General features: G+C 63.5%; 2 protein-coding genes across 3 annotated transcripts in view; one reads left to right on the top strand and one right to left on the bottom strand.

The window, feature by feature from the left end:
• Positions 1–564: 564 nt before the first annotated feature.
• On the top strand, positions 565–7,235 carry GBX1 (gastrulation brain homeobox 1). Its single transcript, XM_087733520.1, has 2 exons — positions 565–1,047; positions 6,715–7,235. The coding sequence occupies exons 1-2, from the start codon at positions 588–590 to the stop codon at positions 7,233–7,235; spliced, it is 981 nt and encodes a 326-aa protein (XP_087589646.1). The 5' UTR covers positions 565–587.
• An 8,692-nt stretch (positions 7,236–15,927) lies between these two features.
• Positions 15,928–17,323, bottom strand: part of AGAP3 (ArfGAP with GTPase domain, ankyrin repeat and PH domain 3) — a 152,552-nt gene continuing 151,156 nt past the window's right edge. For both annotated transcript variants that reach the window (XM_087732846.1, XM_087732836.1), the window contains exon 18: positions 15,928–17,182. In XM_087732846.1, the coding sequence (XP_087588972.1) occupies positions 16,955–17,182 (228 nt within the window). In that variant the 3' untranslated portion in view covers positions 15,928–16,954. The remainder of the gene's footprint in view (positions 17,183–17,323) is intronic.

Genomic DNA, 17,323 nt, shown 5'->3' with positions numbered 1-17,323 from the left:
GGCGGAGCGAGCCCGGCTCGCCCCGTCCGCTGGCCCGGGCCCCGGGGCAGCCCGAGGAAGGATGTGCCGAGCGGCGCGGCCCCGTCCCGTCCCCACAAAAGCGCCCTTGTGCTGGCCCCGTAATTGCTAATCATCAATCACCATTAATAACAGCTGATGAGGCGGGAGGGGGAGGCGCCTTCCCAGGGGCCGGCCGCGCCGGGGGGAGCCTTGCCCCGCCGGAGCGGGCGCTGAAGGAGGAACTCGACCGTGATGTGCGGAAGATGGATGAGAGCAGAGGGCGACACCCCCGCCCGCCTCCCCTCCCTCCCCTCCGCGGCCCGGCCCGGCCCCCCCGCGGCGGGGCGGGCGGGCGGGCGGCTCCGAGCGCGCCTCCACTCCGCCGCGCCGAGCCAGCGAGCGGGCGGGCGGGCGGCAGCTCTCGCCGGGCGCCGGAGCCCACGGGAGGCGGCGGGCGCGGGCCGGGGCCGGGGCCGCGGCAGCGGCGGGGCCCGGCGGCGGCGGCGGCGGCGGCGGCGCGGCGAGTTGGCGGCGGCCCGAGCTCGCCGGAAAGTTGGTGCCGGCTGAGCCGGCGGCGCCCGCTCGCCATGCAGAGACCCAGCGGCCAGGGGACCGCCTTCTCCATCGACTCGCTCATCGGGACGCCGCCGCCGCGCTCCGGGCACCTGCTCTACACCGGGTACCCCATGTTCATGCCGTACCGGCCGCTGGTGCTGCCGCAGGCGCTGTCCCACGCGCCCCTGCAGTCGGGGCTGCCGCCGCTGGCGCCGCTGGCCTCCTTCGCCGGCCGCCTCACCAACACCTTCTGCGCCAGCCTGGGCCAGGCCGTGCCCTCCATGGTGGCGCTGACCACGGCCCTGCCCAGCTTCTCCGAGCCCCCCGACGGCTTCTATCCGCCGCAGGAGCTGCCCCCGCCGCGCGCCAACCCCGACGCCGGCTGCCGACGGGGCGCCGAGGGCCTGGAGGCGGAGGAGCTGCCCCCGGGCCGCGACAAGGGGCCGCCCGAGCCGCCGCTGCACTTCCCGGACCCCTTCCCCGGCCTGGCAGGTAAGAGCGGCGCGGGCCAGCCCGGCCCGGCGGAGAGCGACTCGTCTGCGGCGAGCGCCGGCCCGCCTCGCCCGGGACTCCCGCAGCCCCCAGGGGCCCCGCGGCGGGCAGCGCCGCCCGCCCGGGCCCTGTCCCGGCTCTCCCCGCCGCCCCGGCGGCGGCTGCGGGCGGGCGGCACCGCGGGCCCCGCGCTCGCCAGGACGGGAGCCGCGGAGCCGGGGGCGCTGGGGACCGGGGCGCGGCGGGCAGGACGGCGGGGCCGCTGTGGGCCGTGGCGGCGGGACCTGCCCGCGGCTGGGCTCCCGCTCCGTCCCGTCGGGCCGAGCCGGGAGGACCGGGCCGGTTCCCCTCCGTTCCGGCCCGGCTCCGCAGCGCCCGCAACTTTCGCGGGTGGGAGGCAAACTCCGCTCGCCGCGCCCGGGCCCCGGGGCGGGAGAGCCGCGAGAGCCGCGGGTCGGGGCGGCCGCCCCGGCGGGGCACGGACCGCCCGGCGGGACCGGAGCGGCGCGGGCCCCGGAGCCGAGGCCGGCCCGGCGGCGCGGAGCTCTCCGAGGTCCTGGCACCCGGCCCGCGGCGAGCGAGGCGCTGGGCAGCGGGGCACCGCGCCGTCCCCGGCCGCCGGACTGCGCGCAGCCCTCCCCTCCCCTCCCGTCCCGGTCCCGGTCCCGGGCGCGGTCGGTGCAGCTGCGGCAAGGGGCTGCGCCTTGTCCCCGGCACGATGCCGCGTCCCGGGCGGACCGCGGGGCTGGGGACTCCCTCGCTCGCCCGCAGCCCGCCCCGGGCCGGGCTCCGCCGCCCTCCCGGCGGCGTCGTGCTACGGCTACCGGCGCTCCGAGCCCCTCCCGAGCCCAGGCGGCCGCCCCGCTCCCCGCGCCGCCCGGAGCCCCGCTCCCCTTCATCTCGGCCCGCCGCCCCGCTGCTGCGCCCGCGGCCTCGGCACCGGCTTCGCTCGGCACCGGCTTTGCCCGACGGCGCGGGCAGGCGGCGGCTCCGCTCCCAGGACGCCGCTCGGTGCTGGCCGGGGCGGCTCCCGCTGCCGTGGCGGGGCCATGAGCCCTCGCCTTTGTGAGCTGCGGCCGCTCCCCGGAGCGTGCCGGCATCAGCCTCGGTGACTTGTTGCTCCGTATTTCTCAGCCAGCTCCGGCTCTTGAGGTGTCCCTTCTGCAGCGAGGCTGAGGCAAACCAACTGCTGGCTTTCTCCGGCATGGCCTGTCCTGAGAGCTGCCTCCCCTGGTCACCCGTGAGATCCACCTTTGTCTCACAGGCTTCCTGGCATGGGCGCGCGCTGAGAAGTCTCTGCTGCTTCTTGCAGTGCTTGGCTGTTTGTTCTCCATCCTCCCTTTAGCCTCTCCTGGGTAAACCCGGGTCTTATCCTTGCCCTGCCTTGTTCTTCCCTCAGAAGACTGTTTCCCTCACCCAGGTACCCCTTGAACCTCGTCCCTCGGCAGGGCAACCAGGGCATTTTGCCTCCCCACTGCCTTTGTGGGTTATTGGGGCTTTGGTGCTCCCAGGTCTCTGTGCTGACTCAAAAGGCCAGTGCGATCTCACTTTTGTTGTGAAAGTCTCCTTGGGGACAGAACTGCCCTGGCCAAAGCCAGCTGTCTGTATGACCACCTCTTCCCAGTCTCTGGGGAAACGAACTGCATTGTGCCTGTTCTCCCTCCGCGGCTGCTCCATAGCTAAGCCCAACATGGCCTCTCCTCCTGAGGGACTCAGATGAACTGTTCCAGACAGTGGCCATTTCTGATATCGAGAAATCGTATCTCCGAGACTTGCCCTGTTGTGACTGGCTCATATGATGGAAGGAAATATGTCTTGCTACCGCTGTTCATTCGCTGCTGCCTTTTAGCACTGTGCTTGCTCTGGAGCCATGAAGGATGCTTGTCCTTCTGCGTAAGCATGTGCCCATGTGGACCTGACTCTGGGGGCTGCTCTGCCCAGGTCCAAGAGGATTTGTCAGGCCGAATGTGCCCACCTTCGCCTTTACCTAATGTTTCTCTTGACTGTACCAGCCAAGGCCCTTGGAGACGGACAACAGCGTTTGTTTTGCCAGCCATCTCAGATGAAAGTCAGAATGGCTGCTGTGGGCTTTTTCCCCAATTAAGGAAGAGAATGATTCATGTCAACAGGAAGCGTCACAAACCATCTATAACGCAGTCTGCACTAGCACCCTGTCCGTGGCCCTGGCCAAAAGAAATTGTCCAGAGAAGAGTAAGGGAGCACAACCTGTGCAATACCTTCCAAAATGACACTTCTCTAGCATCCAACCACCTGCACTTCAGGGGCTTCCTCAGCCAGGTGTTGTTTCTGTATATTTAGTAACCTTTGACCAATTCCTCTTCTGTGACCTTACCCAGTCGCCTCTGGAGTCCACCAGAAAGGAAAGAGAGACTTGGCATCAGCCCCATCTTGGGGCAAGGTGTTCCTCAGATCTCTTATTTTTAGCAGAACCATGTGAAGAAGAAATGCCTCCTTTTGTCTGTTTTGCTGACACCAAGTGAATTATACCCTAAAGTGACCATTTCTGTCCCTGGGCTCCATTAGTATCTCCATCGTGCAGGTGTCTATGGAGACAATCCGGTTGCTTGCTGGATCAGCCAAAGGAGTTAATGCTCTATTTTAGGGCCTCTCTCTGCATCTACTGTGTTTCAAACTTGCTTCCAGCTGTTGTCACACTTCTTGAGAGGGGAGAGGCATGTAGGGAAACTGGTGGCAAGAAGCAGCAAAGCTTGGAGTTTGGTTTGTTACTACAGCTGCAACAAAGGGTATGACCCCCAGCATAAAGGTACTCAACACCCCCAGCTCTCCACACCTCTCCTGAGAGCACGTTTGTTTCTGAGACATAGAGGTACCCACCGAGATCCAGGCAGTGGTCTGAGACGCTCTCTTGGGTTGATGTAGTAACTGCACATTCAGTCAGGGACAGGGTGAGGTTTCGTGGTGTTCCCTATGGAGATAATGAAGAGCTCTTGCGTGCTTCCCAACACAGGGCTCTTCTGGCTGCCACAACACCCAGTCTTGAGCCAGGAACCCTGATCCCGCTTGAATAACTTCGTCACCCGTGACACCCAACTCTCCTCACCATGCTTACCACGTCCATAATAAGATCAATGAACAGCTGGGACTTTGTGAAGAGCAAAGCAATGGGTCAATCCTATTCTTCGGCTACTGCCTTCTTGTTGATTTTTTGAAGTCACAATACTTTGCTTCGTAACAGCTTCACTTCTCTTCAAAGGCCTCTGAAGTCTCTGTATACCCTCCCACCAAACCGGTGGGTTCCCCTGCGTCCATTACTTCCTCGATGGGGACATACTAGGTGACTGACAGACCGATACACCAATTTTCTTGGTGAAAACCTCTGGTTTAGACTCTATCGGAGTTCTGAGTTCCTTACTGAAAACCCAGCCCTTTTACAAGACACAAATGAGACATGTTAGTCTGGTAGAGACCATTTAAAGTGGGGGGGGTCTGGTTAAGCAGAGTGTATCCAGAGATAATACCTCTTTTACAAAGTGACGTGTTGCAGCCGGCAGCTCAGCCGCCTTCTCGTCTCCTGGGGCGCAGTCTGGGCCTACAAGAGCAAACTGCCAGATCAGCGCTCTTTGGTAGTGGGGCTGCTGGGATGCCGTCCTCCATTGCTGAGGAAGGGCAGCCAGGGCCGGACCTACGAGTACTCTTGGTGAAGACGCTGACATCCTTGTAAGGGCTCTCTTGTCTTGTCAGGCCTTGTGCTCCAACGGACAGAGGTGGTACACAGACATGAAAGCTCTCCTTTTCTTCAGCAAAGCGCTTGCATGAGACTCTGCGTTGGCAGCCAAAGTGCTCCAGGCCACCTGCTGCTAATCCTCAGCCCCACAAGCACAAATTCTCTGCGTCTTTACTATACCCCCTGGGCATATGGGAGATTTCTCCCCCTGCCCCTCAAGAAGAAAAAGGTTACTGTCTATTCTTCTGCAGCAGAATAGAGATGAAGGTGTTTCTTTCCCACTGTATGAAGCAGGCAGAGCAGAGAGAGGATGCCAGACCTCCAAAGCCACCCACCCACTCTCAGGAAGCCACAGACTTGCTGCAGGACCGGCAAGGGATGTGGGGGCTCCGCAGCAGCCAGCCTCCTAAGAACGCCTCTTGGGCTCAAGCAGGTTCTTGCAGTTGCTGCTTGTGTATTTGCAACCCTGCCCCTTCAGGCGTCTGAGGGCTGTTCTGCCTTTCCCACTGAGGTGAGGTGAGCTGTCCGGAGATCCAGTGGCCCAGGGTGCACGTGCCAGTGCCTGGGCACTGCTTAGAGGCTTGGAGAGCTGTTGCTTCTTCTTCTGCATGTAGGATTATATTGAGTGTGTGCAGTGCTTCAGGACCAGCTCCTTCCAGCAGCGATTCCTGCTGGTGGGTCAGACTTGGAGAGTTTGCTGGTCTCAGCATGACAGAAAAGCTTCTTCATCTGGTTGTGCATAGCTGTGGGTCCTCTCCCTCCATGACCCCTGGCTATGGCTGGGAGCATCTTCTCGCTCGATCTCCTGTGAGGCCTTCGTTTGAGACCTTCTACCAGGGAAGTGAGTGCCTTCCAGGGCTCTTTCCTCCCCGCTGTCTCCCACCCACGTCCTCCCTTGCTCCATGGCTGTTTAATCATTCAGGCAGCAGTTCGGGACACAAGAAGCTGGCAAGAAGCTTCATACCCCTATACCCTATCAGTATCCTTGCAGGCAACCTAACTGCGGTGTCTGCACTGGTCCAAGTGCTGCCTCCTGTCTGGGTGGCCTGGGATGATGTCCTGCCTGTTGAGTGATGTTGGCAGCCTCTGGCCTGCCCCTCTGCACAGGCCGGTGGGGGGAGCTAAGCCTTGGGCATCAGCTGCCCAAGCACCGTCTTCCCTGGCTGCGCAACTCTGCTGTAGTGCATCCTGGGGTTAGGGAGGGAGAGCTGGCAGTAGGACCCCCATGTCCTGTAGAGCCCTGTATAGAGGTTTGCTGGGCTGGAACTGGCTCAGGCTGCTGTTTCCAGGACAGTCCTTCAGCTCCTCTTGGCTGGCTTCTTCCTGGGAGAACAGCATCGACGTCTGATGCAGTGGGATGCAACAGAGGGAGGGCTGAGCTGAGGGGCAAGGTACAGACTTCCTTTCCGGATGCAGAGGTCTGGACAAGCCCTGGAAGGGCTGCAGTGTGCTCTGCTGGGATAAGGCGGTGCGGCTGCTACGGCCGGGCTGCGGGATGGGGATGGTGGCAGCTGCTGTCTGCGGTGGCTCGTACCCCAGGGTGTCTGCGGGTGCGCCGGGTTTGTGGGTGCTGCCCCACAGAGCCGGCCAGGCTGCGGGCAGCGCGGAGCAGACCGCGCTGGGGTCTGGGACAGCAGCAGCCGGCCCTGCCAGCCGTCGGGGCGCCCGCTGCCTTCAGCGGGGCCGGGTGCGCAGCTGGGGCCGGGGAAGCCGCTTCTCCTGCGGGAGGCAGCGCGGGCGGCCCCGGGGAGGCGGCGGTGGCAGGGCCGCCGGGAGGAGCTGCAGCCTCCCGCCGAGAGCCCCGCCGCCGCCGGGGGGAGCGGGGGAGCCCCGCGGGGCGCCGAGGCCGCGGTTCCGGGGGCTCCGCGGGCGCGGGGGGCGCTGGGGGGGCGCTGGGGGGGCGCGGCGGGGCGGGGGGCGGCGGGCCGCGTCGGCGGGCGCTGACGCTGTGTGCCCCGCAGACGGGAAGGCGTACAGCTCGGACGAGGAGAAGCTGGAGGTGAAGTCGGCGGCGACGCCGTGCAGCGAGCGGGAGGAGGAGAGCTCGGCGGGCGACAGCGAGGAGGAGCCCTTCCTGGACGGGGCGGCCGCCGCCGCGCTGGGCGCCAAGGGCAAGGGCAAGGGCGGCCCCGCGGCCGAGCAGGCCCCGCCGGGCTCCGGGGCCGGCAAGAGCCGCCGGCGGCGCACGGCCTTCACCAGCGAGCAGCTTCTGGAGCTGGAGAAGGAGTTCCACTGCAAGAAGTACCTGAGCCTGACGGAGCGCTCGCAGATCGCGCACGCCCTGAAGCTGAGCGAGGTGCAGGTGAAGATCTGGTTCCAGAACCGCCGCGCCAAGTGGAAACGCATCAAGGCGGGCAACGTGAGCAACCGCTCGGGCGAGCCCGTCCGCAACCCCAAGATCGTGGTGCCCATCCCGGTGCACGTCAACCGCTTCGCCGTGCGCAGCCAGCACCAGCAGATCGAGCAGGGCGCCCGGCCCTGAGCGCCGTCGGGGCTCTCGGACCCTGGGGCGGGCGGGCCGCCGGCAGCGGGGGGGCCCGGCGCGGCGGGGGCGCGGCCCGGGCGCCTGCTCGCACTCCTCTGTACATGTCCCTTATTTATTCCGTGTAAACTCTGTACATACGGCAGCCTGTCCGTCTGTCCGTGCCGCGGGGAGCGCGGGCCGCCTGGCCCCCGCGGGCCCCGTCCGCCAGCCGCGCCGGGCCGGGGCCGCGCTGCCCGCGGGCGCCCGCCCATGTATAGCTGTGATTTCAATAAATTATTTTCTATGGAGCGAGGCGACGTTTTTTCCGCGGTGCTGCCCGCCCGGCCGCGCTGCAGGGACGGGCGGCCGCGGCCAGCAGCGGCCCCCGGCCCCCGGCCCCCGGCCCGGCAGCGGCAGCGACAGCGACAGGGGCAGGGGCAGCGACAGGGGCAGGGGCAGCGACAGGGGCAGGGACAGGGGCAGGGGCAGGGGCAGCGACAGGGGCAGGGGCAGCGACAGGGGCAGGGACAGGGGCAGGGGCAGGGGCAGCGACAGGGGCAGGGGCAGCGACAGGGGCAGGGACAGGGGCAGGGACAGGGGCAGGGGCAGGGGCAGCGACAGGGGCAGGGGCAGGGGCAGCGACAGGGGCAGGGGCAGCGACTGGGGCAGGGCCAGGGGCAGGGGCAGGGGCGGCGGGCGGCGGCGCCGACCCCGAGGGGCGGCCGCGGAGGCCGGGGAGGGCGTGCGGCCGGGGACGGCGGGAGGCTCCGGGGCTCGCCCGCCCCTCGGCCGGTGCCGGTACCGGGGCCCGCGGGCCCCATCGGACCCGGTCCTGTGCCGGTGCTGAGACACGGGAGGCGGTAGAGAAGGGGAGGGGCTGGGAAGCGCCCGGGAGCATCCCCGGGCCCGGGGGGGGCGCGGGCCGGGGCCGGGGCCGAGTCTGGGCCCGGGGCCGTCCGTCCGCGCCCCCGCGCCCCCGCCGCAGCCTGCCCGCGGCCAGCAGCGCTCCCCCGGGCGGGAGGGACGTGGCGCCCCGGGCTCCCGACACGGCTGCGTCCCCTGCCCTGCCCGGCACAGGCGGCATCCCCGGTGCCCCGGGCCCTGGGCAGGAGCGGCCCTCCCCCGAGATCCGCTCTGCACGGTGGCAGATGCCACCCTCCCTGGTGGCAAAGCCCTGCCCGTCCCATGCGCTTCGTGCCAGGACCTGGCCTTTGCTAGCCGTGCGGTGAGGAGAAGTCCGTGCCCGCAGCCCCCTTGGACCCTGCCCGATGCAGGCAGGATGCCTGCCTGCTGTTCCCAGGGCTGCCCCAGCGCCCTGTGCCAGCTCTACGCGCGCTCAGCCCCCCATGCCACCAACACATCAGAGGCCCAGCGATGCAAAGCCCTCCGGCTTTTCAGGGCTGTGCTGCCTGCTAGAAGAGCCCTGCCTTGAAGCCGTTCCTCCTTCCTCAGCCCCGAGGAGCACACCCCAGCCCATGGGGAATGGATGGGGAAATCCCCCTGCAGCTCAGGTGCCTTGCTGCCACTGAATCCTGGGGCAATGCTGGCTGCCAGGGCTGCGTGTCCCGCGGCTGGGCTGAGGAGAAGGTAAGGGTCTTGCCTTTCCTTGGGAATCTCAGCCTGTTTCACCAGTACCAGCTGCTGCTTTTCTTCCCGTGTTGCTGAGGCTCCGCAGCAGCGAGCATGGCCAGGGCGGACCAGGCACTGCTGGCGCCGACACTGTGTCTCCTTGCCCCAGCCTGGAGCAGCTGCCGGGTCTCACTGCACTGGTGCAGGAGAGGAGTTCCAGACTTCCTGAGCAGGGGGTCTCACAGCTAGGCCAGCCAGACGGGAACGGTCTGCTCTTGAGAGCTGTCGCATGAGATGCTGCTTCTGAAGCCAGGTGGTACCTCAGATGGCTGAGCCCAACCCCGGAACCTGAGGAAGATCCAGTTTTGCACAGGGCACAGCTGCATGCACGGTCCTGAGTCAACAGTGCAGAGGACCATGTGATTCCAGCGCTACTGAGGTGTCCAGCCATGAAAGCCTCTGTGGCTGGTTTGACGAACATCAGCCAGCCCAGCCCATGGGGCAAGGGTGCTGTGGTAGCAACACCCACTGCAATCCCACCAGAGGCTCCCGGACAGGGACAAGGCTCTCTTCAAGGGTGTGGGACATGGTGCTGCTGGGACACCAATTGCTCTTCGGTTTGATATGGAGTTTGGGTCACACAGGGTCCAGTTAGCCATTGGCACCCTTCCCTGGGAGACACAGCTTGTAAGAGCGGGCAGCATGCCTGACAGCCAGAGCCAACGTCACCTGCCTGGGTGCCCTCCCTGATGCCACAGCAAGGGCTGCCCAGCTCCAGGATGGCTGGCGGGGGAGTGCTCCCTCCCCATGGCCCTTCCCTCTTTGGCAGGTGCATTCTCTTAATCTGGAGCGTGGGCCCCGTGCTCAGCCTGCACAGCCGACTCCTCCTGCAGAGCCCTGTAGCCTCAGCGCGCTGGTGGGTGGCTCTCCCTGCCCTCTGGCTGCTGGCTCTGGCTGGCCTACGTGGGGACAGCCACAGCTCAGAGCAGAGCAACCGTTAGGGCAAAGCTGTGCTCCTGGATGTCCCAGGTGGGTGCTTCTTTCCATGGAGATGTTTGTTGCAGGTCCCAAGACAGGTCTGCAGGATCCTTTCACGACCTGGATTTCTCAGCACCTGCTGGGGCAGCAGAGCACAGCTGGCTTCCTGCAGCCATGGCAGGACAGTTTCTGCCTCTATCCCCTGCACCACAACCTAGAAAGCAGAAAGCATCCTCAGGAACTGCCTGCCCTGGTGTCGCTCACAGCATCCCCAGCACGGGCTTGGCCTGCTCAGGTAGCAACATTTGCTGGCATTCACTCTGCATCAGGGGACGCAAATGTCCTCTAGCAGCTGACCCCGCTGCCCTGCCCTCGGGAGCTGGCCGTTCCCTTCAGCATAGAGTGGCAGAGCTGCCTGCACCTGAGAACCACAGCTCAGGTATTCCCCGCTTCGCTCGCCTTGGGTCTGGGCTGGTCTGAGATAGCGAATGGTAACTTATCTACGCTACACGGCTGCAGAAGGGGATAACGTGCCATTTGCAGTAATTGCAATAGCTCCTGCACGTGAACTGTTGCACGTACATCTGGGCCGGCTGGGGGGAGCGCGGGGGGGCAGGGTGCCCCCCCCAAAGTCCTTGTGCAGCAGTAAGCAGCGCTCTGTCACTATAAATGTGTCCACATGAGGGGTCTGTGCCACTGCAACCTAGCATGGCACAGCAGTACAAGCAAAGCAAGTACATCCACAGCTCCAGGCTTGGGGCAGTGACACTGAAAAGAGTTGAATTTTATTTTAGGGTCCAAGAACCCCCTTATTCTCACGTGGCATTTCTAGCTGACACTGTGGTTTGATATGTCCTGCCCCAGTGACAGCATCACTTTATTGTGTTCTTAACCCACCACCCGCCCCCTCCCCCGCTGTGCATGCCGTTGCCAACCCGAACTCTGTGCAAAGCACCCCCACTCTGGCTGCACACTTGTTCATCGACTGCCTGTAGCCTGGATTGGAGAACTGGAGCTTTCAGCTGCTTAGAAGTTATTTGGGTTGGGGCTTTTTTTGTTGTTGAGTTAGGTCAGTCCCAGAGCCAGTACACAATGCAACCCCGCAAACAGTCGTGTCGATCTAACTGCAAGCGCTGCAGAGGTGCAGCTCAGCCTGGTGCTGATGGAGGTGACAGACTCACTGCTGTCACCAGGGGTGTTGGAGAGAGCTGCAGAATAGCAGAGTGCTCATTGTGCTGCGCAGAACAGAGCTGCCCTGCGAACCTCGTGCATTGCAGTGAATCTGATGCCTCCTGCACAGCATCGAGCAAAGCGCTGCAACACAGCAGTGCATGCAGTGAATGGCACTGCCTGCACCGCACAAAGTGGCTACAGCACCTTCCCAACCAGGAGAGCTGCTGGGGCAGAGGGTGCAGCATGCCCCACAAGCTGGAGCTATAGGTGCTGCATCATTTAGATTGGGGTGGGTGGGAGGAGAGCGACAATGAAAAACTGGGCAGCAAAGACAGAGCTTGGCATGGCAGCGCCATGCAGATGGGAAGGGCCCTCAGGAGGTCTCTGGTCCAACACCTGCTCAAAGCTGGCCCCATTAGATCAGGATGCTGAGGAACTTGTCCAGCTGATGTCAAGTATCTCCAAGGATGCCGATTCCACCTCTTTGGACCCCTGTTCCAGTGTCTGACCGCCCTCCCAGTATTTTTTTTCCTTTTATCTATTTGGAATTTCCCATGTACCACCTTCTGTTTGTTGTCTTGTGTCCTGGAGCAGGAACTGGGCGGGAGGGGAGGGACTCTTATGTGGATAGCCAAGCGCACACACTTGTGCACGTGTGCACACACACGCAGAGAAAAAGGTAGATACAGCTGTAGACACATAGAGATACGTGTATACACGGACATGCATTTATTTATACATATGTGTTTACACATATATACACAGATACATACAAACAAGACTTATTTTGCCCTCATGAAGACGGTTTCATCATTTACAAGGGAATTCTCTCTACCCAGACCTGCCCACTCATTTACCTGGGAAATGGTTCTTAAAGAACTAGGAAAGGAGTAGCGGTTGCATCCCACAGGGTGTTTATTCACCCAGTGGTCCCCTCTCAGGAAAAGGTTTTCAGTGCAACAGAGCTGGTCCATAGCCTTCTCTAACACTGGGCTTGTATGAAGATCTGCTGGGCCACAACATGGTGCTGGTGCTACTGGTGTTCATTAGCCAGCCTCCCCAGGACTCGCTCGGATGCTTAGCTGATCTGCTGGTGGCTCACAGAGCAGTTCTCCAGCAGGTCACACCGGGCTTTTCTTCCCAAAGCTGGTGTGCAGCGGGGGCTGTGATGGGGCCCCTGGCCCCGGTTCGAGCAGACCGAGGCAGGGCAGAGGACCGCTGCACTGCGCGGTGCTGCCCTGCGGGGGAATGGGTGCTGCTGCGGGTTGTCTTTAGGGAGCAGCTCACCATACTCCTGGCCTCCTGGGGACACGGCTGGCACCGCACGTGCCCACCCTGACACAAGGGTGCACAGCCCTGTGTGAGGGGCAGTGCTCAAGGGAGCACACCCTTTTAGGCAAACTGTACTCTGCAACATGGGTGTCATCACTGCAGGAATCCTGCAACGCAATGAACCTCTAGCCCGGTGCGGAGAAATTGGCTCTGACTGCACATGGGCAGGAGAGCAACAATCTCCCTTCTCACCGACCTGGCACCTGGGAAGGGTCAGGAGCTGCCTCCGACCACCGCCAGTTCCTCTACAGCCAGCTCCACAGCAGCACACAGAGTTCAGGGTGCAGCTGCAGAGGGGATTCAGTAGCTAGTCCGGTCACGATGGCCTCAGCAGGAGAGTGAAAACTCCTGGTGGATGCATCTTCACTGTCACAGACAGTGACCCAAGACTTGAAAGAAGTTGTCAAGGGCATGCTGGAACTGGGGGCTGGGAGGAGAGAGAGACTGTAGCCACACTCTGCTCTGCTGCTGCTCGCTCAGGTGCTGGGCGAGTTATGAAGCACTTCACGAGACTGCAGTGCTTGATGCCAGGGCTGCTGAAACCCTTCCCAAGCAGGAGGTCCCGCTCACCTGCCTATGCTGGACCTTGCACAGCCTACCAGCTCATGCCAGTGTCCTCAGCTGCCAGGCTGAAGCCTCCTCCAGAGGGCTTTGCGAGGACCCGTGCTGCACTTCTGCACCCACAGGCAGGCCAGATAGCGAGACATGAATGGGCATAGGGTGCAGGTGCTGTAGTGGAGCATATTGGTGATGTGTCTTGGTAAGCACAGGCCAAGGGAGCTGGGACATTGTGTCGCACCTCTGCCCCCTCTTTCAAAGAGGCAGGGCTGATTGGAAACACCAAAGTGCAGAGCAACAGCATGATCTATGCTCTGGCCATCTCTTGTAAAAGAACCTCTGTGCATATCCAGTGCGTGGCCCCAGCTGCCTCAGGGCTGGGTGGTACTGCCCCTTGCCATGGCTGCTGCCCACCCGCGCACCCCCCCAGGAGGCTGTGCCAGCTCAGCTAGGGCTGCGAGAGGGCCCATGGGGCTTTGTTTGTGAGTTGTGCCCCGTGGGGCTTGTCCTGGTGGGGTCTGCTGTGCCCAGGCTCTCTGGGAAGCATCGTGGCGTGGCTGGTTTCCAGCCTGGGGCTGCACACCCTGGATGTGCTGATGGCACGAGCCTGCATCCATTGCTCCTGCCCTGCAGCACCCACGCCCTGCTGCAGCCACTGATTCAGCTCAGTGGTACCAGCCAGCTGTGGCAGGGTCCTTATGGTGCTGCCAAGGAGCTGCTGTGGTCATCGCTGGGGGCTGCATTGCGCAGGGACAGCCCCACTGTGCTGCTGCCCTGGCACGGGCACGCTCCTGCGGCGTACAGAGCAGAGTGGAGGGTCTGCCTGTGCCCTCCCTGGCGCCAGCCTAAACACGGACACAGCAGCTCCTGCCCCTAAACGTGGACACAGCAGCTCCCGCCTCAGCCTGTCTGGGCCCGGGACCACGTGAAGCCATGCGGGCCACCTTGGCGCTGAGATGTGCTAGAACAGTGGGGTAACGCTGGGCTGGGGAGGACCAGAGTGCTGCTGCTCGGGCCTGGCCCCGCTGCCGAATGGGGGCATGCTGGTTTTCTTAACAGGGACACTTGTTCAGCACAAACCCCTTCCTGCTGGGACAGGAACAGGGTGCCGCAGCCCAGAGGCTGCCCATGGCAAGCACAGGCCCTTGCACTGGGGCAGCACGCTGGTATGTGGTGGCAGTGTGGCCTCCCTTAAGGAAACCAGGGCCACTGAGGTGCCAGCAGCCCAGGATGGCCTTGCCTGCCTGCTCATGAGCTGGAGAAAAGGGCTTTTGTCTTGGCTCTTCAGGACCATGTCAGAGCACGCAGGGAAGCTGCTGGCGCTCGCTTCCTCTGGGCGCAAGCGGAGGGGCAGCCCCTGGATCCCCTGCACCCCTCTGCAAGATGTGGGCAACAGCAGGGCACTAGGCCTGCCTCTACAGGGCTGTGCGCTGGCAGTGGCGCCACCACCAGCAGGACCTGGCCAGGTCTGTGGGTGCCCCGAGGGGGCTGCGTGCCCCACAGGCACCGTGTGCCCCAGGAGGGGCTGCTCAGGGCCGCGTGGCCCCAGCGCTGTCCTCACGCAGCTCCTATGGGCATGGCCGCGGCTCCCAGCCCCGACCCCGGGGCGGACCCCGAAGCCAGAGTGCGGGGGCAGGTGAGGGGTTTGGCTGGAGACCCTGGCCCAGGGCTGGCTCCGGAGCTGGGCCCAGGCTGTGCAGCAGGCCAGGGGTGCCCCGGCGGGTCAGGGCAGGGCTGGGATGGGAAGGGAGGCACCTGGGCTGGGCCGGGTGGGATCCCGCGCGGGAGATGATGTATGGGCAGATGTATCAGATCGCACAAGATAAACAAGCAGTGAATTTCATCAGGGCCCATCATGGCTTTAATTTGGCTGCCTAATGAGTCAGATCCAGCCGCGCAGATAAAAGTTGTCAGAGCCGCAGCCCTAATGAATTTCTTGCCACTTGTAATCAAGGCAGCTTGTCTGAGGGGGATGATTAATGGGCCCCAGAGGAGCTGCCGTCCCTCGGCTTCCATTCCTGCTAATGCAGTCGCCAGGAAATTAACCAAACCCAGCACTGGGCTGGGGCCGGGGCCGGTGCAGGGGCGCTGACGTGCACCGTGCAGGAGAGGGGATGGGGAGCGAGGGGCAGACACAGGCGCAGGCAGGGAGGGCTGGGACCAGGACCAGAACCGGGACGGGTTCCACAATACTGGCACACGCAGCTGGCACGGAGATGAGGGGCTGGGGCCACCATCTGCAGCCACCAGTGTGGTAGCCCTCTGCCATGGGAGGGGCACGGGGAGGAGGCAACAGGGGTCTGAAGGGGACGGCTGAGGGGCACCTGTGGCAGGTGGGGTGCTGGGGGGAGAGCGGGGCATCTTGGCGACTCTCTTTCTTACAGCACCACCACTCAGGCTTGGGGACCCAGACCTGTGCCCAGCCCCAGTGCAGTGCCAGGGTGGATGCTGGAGCCCCAAATCATCACTTGCGGCGTGGCCTTGGGTGCAGCCAGTGGAGAACCAGCAGCACTGGGGCCTTGCTCTGCCAAAAGCTGAGGGAAGCATGTGGGGCCAGGGATGGTAAAGCAGAGACCCATGGCTCCCTTCACTGCCCGGGGGGCTGTCCAGACCTTAGGGCCAGATGACCTCCCATCTTCTGCAGCGATCTTTTTGTCGCAGCAAACCACCCAGGGTCCTTGCTCGCCAGGACAGCCCACCATTCCCTGCCCATCTCTGCCTTCTCCCCCGGCTTCAAACTCACTCTATTGCGCACAGGGACCAGCTGGCCCCAGCACTTCTGACCCAGCATGTCCCCTGCCCAGTGCACCCCTCTGCTGTGCCCGTCTCTGATCCCACCAGAGCCACGCATCCCTCTGGGGCCGTGTCCCTGCAGTGTCCCACAGCGCCCGGGTTGACACATCTCCCCTCCCCATCCCAGCACTCTGCCACGTCCACCAAGGGGCCCAGTTTAGTGCAGGACTGTTGTTACCAACTCACGAGATGGAGGAAAAAGAGCCGAACGTTTGTCAGTCTGGGAGGGAAACCCACCAGACCCCGCAGGGTGGGCAAGCGAACCGGAGGCTGCACTGGAGGCCCAAAAGGCAGCACACAGAAAAGCTGGGCTGGCAGGAGGTGGGTTGCTTTATTGGCCTTTATCTCCTTGGCTGCAGGTAACACACACAGGGCAACTCATGGCAAAGAAACAGTATATACAGAGTGTCCATATAAATATTTCCAATGTACATTTTATACACAAGTGACAGAGACATTCCACAGCAGCGTCCAAAGCCTTGGGGTTCCAGCGCTCAGCTGCAGGCTCGGCCCAAAACCAAAGGGAGACACTCATCTCCTCTCTCCTCTTGCTCAGCCGGAGACCAGCCCCGCCTGGGCAGCAGCGGGAGCCAGCGGGGATGCTCTGATGGAGACACTGTGTATGGCTTTGGGGCTTGAACCTGGAAGGACAGTGACTCGACAGACAGACAGACAGAGCTGGGGATCCCAGGGTGACCATCCTCTTCCCCCTCTAGGTCACCAGGGAGGCTGGAGGGAGAGCAGCTCCCTTTGCATCAGCACGTGGGGAGCGGTACCAGTAAGGGGAACCCTCCCTGCACCAGACAGAAGCAGAGAGGAGCACAGGGGTGCAGTGGAGAAACATGCACCTCCCGCTGCCCCCCACCTCTCCACTGCACCAGGGGAGCATAGCGAGGCCGACACGGGAGGGAGGGCAGGTGGGAAGTGCCCAAACTGCCCTACTGCTTGGGAGAGCAGGTGCGGCAATCGCCCTCCCCAGTACTGGCTGTGCAGGCACAGAGAAGCTTCCTTCCTCTCCTCCCCCCGTACCAGTCATCAGAACAGGGTGTACTGGAGCCCCCCATCCTAGTGACTATGAGGGATCCCCTCCACAAGCTGACAGCGCTGGGTCTGCACAGCCCCCCGCCCCAGCTGCATGGGGAGAGTCCACAGGAACGGGCGCAGAGGAGCAGGCTGCTGGCTCTCTGGCCTCCTCCTGGCCAGAACAGGGGTCCCGGTGGAGGACGAGCACAGCGGGTGGCCCGGCTGTGCTGCTCTCAGACCCGCTCCTGTGGCCCTGGTCCCCTGGCGGGGCTGCAAGTTGGTCGTGTGGTGAGCGGAGGGCCCGTGAGGAGCTAGACAGCGCTGGGGCTGGAGCCAAGCTCAGCTGGCACCATGGTGCAGGCGTTGTTGTTGGCGTTGGTGTTGCGGCGGGGCAGGCTGGGGGTCAGCGTGGTGACAGCACTGTCACTGGGGCATCCATGCTGTAGCAGGATGTCGATGCACTCCTGGCTGCCAGCTCGCCGGGCGTAGGCCAGCGGGGTCAGGCCCCGAGCATCCCGACTCTTCACGTCCACCCCGTACTGTGCAGGAGAGAAAGCAGCTGGTCAGTGGCACCCAGGCACCATAAGGCCTGTGGGCACGGGGCTGGTGCAGCAAGAGCACCAGCAGAGGCAGAGGGGCTCTGTGGCACTGGGGCGGGCAGGGAGAGGGAGACTGGAAGG

Source organism: Nipponia nippon, unplaced genomic scaffold, assembly GCF_047370975.1.
Source record: "Nipponia nippon isolate SJK-2023a ecotype South Korea unplaced genomic scaffold, ASM4737097v1 scaffold_1, whole genome shotgun sequence".
In the NCBI taxonomy this organism is placed as follows: domain Eukaryota; kingdom Metazoa; phylum Chordata; class Aves; order Pelecaniformes; family Threskiornithidae; genus Nipponia; species Nipponia nippon.
This window is presented reverse-complemented; position numbering and strand designations above follow the sequence as displayed.